The sequence below is a fragment of the Fulmarus glacialis genome, unplaced genomic scaffold (assembly GCF_000690835.1).
Source record: "Fulmarus glacialis isolate BGI_N327 unplaced genomic scaffold, ASM69083v1 scaffold23809, whole genome shotgun sequence".
Taxonomy (NCBI): Eukaryota; Metazoa; Chordata; class Aves; order Procellariiformes; family Procellariidae; genus Fulmarus; species Fulmarus glacialis.
Genome location: NW_009235514.1, coordinates 342 through 5,483, shown reverse-complemented (window position 1 = coordinate 5,483; position 5,142 = coordinate 342). Strand labels below are relative to the sequence as shown.

Here is a 5,142-nt window from a genome sequence, read left to right as displayed (position 1 = left end):
AGGGAAAGAGCAGCCTGAACTGCTTGACATCTGGAAGGAAACAAAGCTGGGCTTCTCGACCTTGCTACCCCACCATCGTCCCGCCACGCACCTCCTCTTCCCCCCCTCCCTTGTTTTTTTTTTAAATTTTTTTTTGAGAGACAGTGCAAGTTCTGGCTTTCGGACCCTCTATCAATTTTCATTTACTCAACTGCAAAGTGTGCTTACAAGAAAAAATAAATAATAATTAAGAGCTCTTCACAAAGTTACCACTCAGTATTGTAAAGCGTAACGAAAACCAGCTGGAAAACCTCCGCTGCAAACCGTGCTGGGAAAGGTGCACAACTGATCACCGCCCTCGGCTACTAGCAAACTTTAAAGCAAGCAATTAAACTAGAGGATGCACCTTTAGCATGCTCTGTGCATTGGTCGGTGTTGCACACGCCTGTGTCGCACTTCTTGATGAGGTTACCCAGCAGGCACCCCAACACGTAACAGCCGGAGAGAGCGGTCACGGGGTGTCGTGGGAGTCACGAGCTCGGTTTACGGCCAGAAGGGACAGGCCTGAGGCAGGTATGCATGAGAAGTGGAAAGAGGGCTCTTTCCTTCGGACCTGGGGTACAGGACAGCTCTGGGGTACCTCCACTGGCCTTGGCCAGAGGAAACATCTCCACTGGGGCTACTTATCCTCCCCATGAAAACACTTGCTGCCTTTGACCTGAACTTGCTCACCCTTTTGATCTTGTTACCCTAACCCTACATTTTCTTTTTTTTTGGTGAGAAGAAGCTGTCAGTTTCTTCATCCCCCCCTGAGAATGGGGAGGACATGGAGGTCAGCTGGAGGGGATGACCTGCAACCCCAGAGACAGGCCAGCTCTGACCCCCTGTCAACAAATCCCAGATTTGCCGAACCATGCCTGCAAGAAACATCGCAGGTTTGGGCAAATTCACCCTACATTTGATACTTTAATCCAATTACGCGTCACGCTCGCCTCCACGTTCATCATGTTAATCTCTTCTAAAATTACCCTCTAGTCCTCTGAATGAAAACACCTCGTTCCTCCACTTCAAACACTGTGATAAACATAGATCCTTGTAATACGAGAAAGAGGGCAAGGACCTTGCTGTATTTCATTATTTTTGTACTGCAGCGATGAATTTCAAAATAGCTTAGCACTAGTAGTCATGCTTACTGATTTGGTATACATTCCCTTTGCTGCTCTTCAGAAGTTTAGGACTTCTGGGCACGAGTGTGAAGGGTTTGGGTTGTTTTTTTCCCACCCCCTTTCGGCAGATCACTCTGCATGATGACGTTTTATTGCTTTTTGTTTGTTTTGAATGAAGGCACGGCCCTCTTTCCTTCCTGCACAACTGTTCCCTCAGTGCAAAGGCTACGCAGGGCTGGAAGACGGGAGGACCTCCATCTTCTAGCCTCACCTGGAAGTGAGCAGTAATTTTCCCCGTTGTTAATGCATGAAAGAACAAGCCCAAGGGGTCTCAAAGCTACTTGCTATGAACTGGTCATGGGAGGAAAAAAAAAAACACAAAAACAAAGCAAACCCCAAACCAGCCTTGCAACCGGCATGGAAGTCCCCAAGATCTGAAATTAAGATTCTTTACTGCTCTTTACACAGTTTTAATAGTCTTCTTGACTTGCTGTGCTTTATTCCTGGACTTAAAAAGCTAGGTGAGGCAGGCCCTCCAACAGGAGTCCTGCAACAAGGCAGTACTCCAGCTCCTGAGACCACCCCAGACTACCTGAGACCACCCCGGACCACGAGGGACCGGCATGCCGGAGCACGCTTACGTACGTGAGGGCGGCTGTGCCCGAAGTACATCAGCAAGCAGGTGCCTATCAGCGTAGCTCATGAGAGCATCTGCCTACTGTCGGACTAAATAGCCTTCAGATCCACCAGGCAACAGCTTGGGTCACAGCTGGAGACTTCAGCAACACGTGTGGGACATCCGCCGAGCATGCAGAGCGCCTTGAAAACACACCCCATGGGTTTCATGAGGCCGAAGTGCTAGTGAGCCCTGTGAAGCAGTGTATTCTTGCTTGCAGAAGCAAGAGATTAATTTATCTGGCTGATTATCAACTGAAGTTGATTTACCTGGGCAAAGATTAGTTTGCAAGGCAGTTTATCAGTTCCCAGGGTACACGACTGGCGCCAGGAGGGAGACCATGGAGTTCACACACAGAAAGAAGGCAGTTTCTGGCCTCAGCTGAGGCCGTTTCACAGCTGCAAAGCTCCACTGACCTCAGCAACGCTAGCACAGGCAAGAGGAAATTCCTCCCTGAGGTGCCGTGTATGACTTTTCCCAACGTATACTTTTTTCCTGCATCGTGATGATTTCTTCTGTTCCCACATTTATTTTCCCAGGAAAGTTTTGCAGGCTTATCTGTGGATGCACACTACTCTCATTTCTTTCCAGCTTCTCACGTTATCACAAACAGGATCAAGTACAGAAAACAATTGCATCGTACTCTCCCTGTGTGACTGATGGCACATATACGTGCAATAAAACAGAACAAAACCAAGCACTTACATCAGGCTCCTTTTAAACTTCAAAGTATCAGAGAGACCTTTCACACCACCCAGTACAACTGAGTACCTGTTTGCTAAGCTGGATGGAAACAAAGTACCGTGCAGTTTAAGAGCAAAAATAGAACAAACTGCTAGGGCCATGCTCCGCATATACAGTGGCCGGCTTGGGCTAAAGCAGGCTTATTTTACAAGTCACTTTCTCTGCATAGCTTTTTTAATAGGTGGACTGTTTTGGGTTTTTTTTCCCAAAAAAATGCTGAAGATGCAGAAGTGACAGACAGTTAACACTTTACTGGATGAGGTCCTTAAAAAAAAACCTATTTTTTTAATACATATATTTGTAAATAAATAAAAATAAATCACCAAAGTCACTTTTCTTCCAAAACTAGATTATTAGAATAATCCTGAGACTAGTCATAATCAGAGATGTTTCTTTCCTCAGCAGGTCTGTCCACCTCTCCCCCCTTCCCTGATCCCCAGCCCCACCAGACTTCATCCTAAGGTCTGCTCCAGCCAACCAACTGCTCACGAAAGAACAAGAGCGGTGGCGAAGAGGGAAGCACGGGATACCTGAACTAGCAGAGCAGTCGAGGAACACTGAAAGATATTAGGCTGAAGACATCAACGTAACATTTGAATACCCCCGCTGGGCTATCATCTCCATTTTGGCTATCAAACAGCGATGGCTGTGAGATGACAGATGTTTCCTATGCAGGAGCATCAGGCTCCCAAGCAGCGCACAGCAGAGGTATCCCCGACCACAAATGCTGTACCGCAGCGCAGTCACTGTCGCCGTCCTTCTCGTGTGCCTGACCTCTGCAACCACACCAGCAAGAGCCATTATTCAGCACATTACTGGAAAAGGACAGAGCTTTCGGCACTGCCAGAGATAACGGTTCATCAGCACTTCCCCTCCCCACAATATCCCTTTTGCAGGAGTCCAAGGGTCCCCTGCCCCTGTTCATTTCCCGCTGGAAGTCTGAAGAGAAGCCAGAGAGGAAAGTTAGTTTCCCAATGCCGTAAACTAAATGCCAGACCAGCTGGGACAGATTTCACACGTGGAGAGGAAAGGGTGAGAGTTATTTCAAAATCCTTATTGCATTCTTACATTTCTGTATCAAGCAGAAAGTTTAGCAAGAGAGACATCCCCAGCCTGTTGCCTGACTACCTTACTCCAAAAAAAAAAAACAACCAACCATCTCTCAGCTTCTCAGCCATTAACACCAGAAGCACCATCCCACTTGACCACACCACAAACAGACCTCACTCCATGCCCACTAGCTCAGTGAAATCAGGGGCCCACCTGGCGCAGGACAGCACAGCCTCCCCAGGCAGCTGCCCCACGTCTCGCACCCCCAAGGATGAGCGGTCCCTCCAGCTCAGCAGATGCCCCGTGACCGCTCGTTAACGAGCTGTGTCACCCTTACGGGACAAGCCGTGGCATTCCACGCTTGTTACACAGCCCAAACCGTCCTGACTGTGCTCTCAAGCCTTTTTGATTTGAGGAGCGGGTCCGAGGGAGAGCGGACTACAGCCCTAATGCTGACATTAAGGAGGTCACCACGCAAACAAGGCTTTCTGGAGAAGAGGCACTGGCAGGTCTCAGCTTGGCAGCTCTGAGAGAGGTGGATGTGGCGCTGCATCCTGCCTCCCAAAGTGGCAGTAAGATGCTCTGGGAAAGACCATAAGAAACAAGGCACATACAGAACAGCCCTTCCCCTGCTATTCCCCCCCAGCTTCTGGCAGGAAAGACAGTCCTCCGTGACTTGTTCAAAAGGCTCTTGACGGAGAAACAATCCTTGATCAACCATTAACAGGCCTAACGTGACCGACCGTTAACAGCTCGGTCTTCCCCGCACAGATGTGTGTACACACATACCTCCTCAGGAGGTCCACCACCCTTCAAGGACTATAGCGGTGTTACCAAGGGACTACAAGAACCACTACAGTCCCAGCGTTAAGACTCAGCCAGGGTTCCATGCAAGAAGCGGGAAACATTTAATAATCCTGGGAAGGAGCGAGTCCCACTAGGATCAGAACGGGACTCTAGAGTGCCCAAATCCCAAAGGCATTAACAACAATCCTGCATGGAGCTGGGCCTACAGGACAGGTGCTGCCTCTTACCTGTTCTCCAGCAGCGTCATGCACACAACCTCCCGCACGCCTGGGTTGTTGGCTTTCTCGACGGAGCAGCTTTGCAGGTTCCAGGTAGCCACCCTCAGGACGGGTCTGCCATCTCTCACCCCCCCAAACATCTCCACAGAGGGGCGAGTGGATATGATCTGGGTTGGACCCCCAGGAGGAAAGTCCAAGTCCTCGCTCTGGAGGCTCAGAGAAGTGGGGCTGGGGTGAGGCTTGGCAGTGAAGTTGAGGCCACCGTTGGTGTTCGTCGAAGGGGGCCGGGACCGCTCCGCAAAAATCTGATGCCTGATTTTGTCCAGAAAGGAGGAATTAATGCAGTCCATCCTCACCAGGTCCTCGATACTTTTGAAGGGCCCGTGCTCTTTACGGTAGTCCACGATGCTGTTGGCGATCTTCTCGGTGATGCCGCGGATGCTCATGAGCTGGGCTGGGGTGGCAGTGTTAATGTTGATCTTGGTGGCGGAGAGGTGGTGCT

General features: G+C 49.7%; 1 protein-coding gene across 1 annotated transcript in view; it reads right to left on the bottom strand.

The window, feature by feature from the left end:
- Nucleotides 1-4,649: 4,649 nt before the first annotated feature.
- EEPD1 (endonuclease/exonuclease/phosphatase family domain containing 1) overlaps nt 4,650-5,142 on the bottom strand; it is a gene marked incomplete at both ends in the record, with an annotated part of 831 nt that continues 338 nt past the window's right edge. Inside the window, 1 exon segment of the mRNA XM_009586059.1 lies at nt 4,650-5,140. Coding sequence (XP_009584354.1) covers nt 4,650-5,140 — 491 coding nt within the window.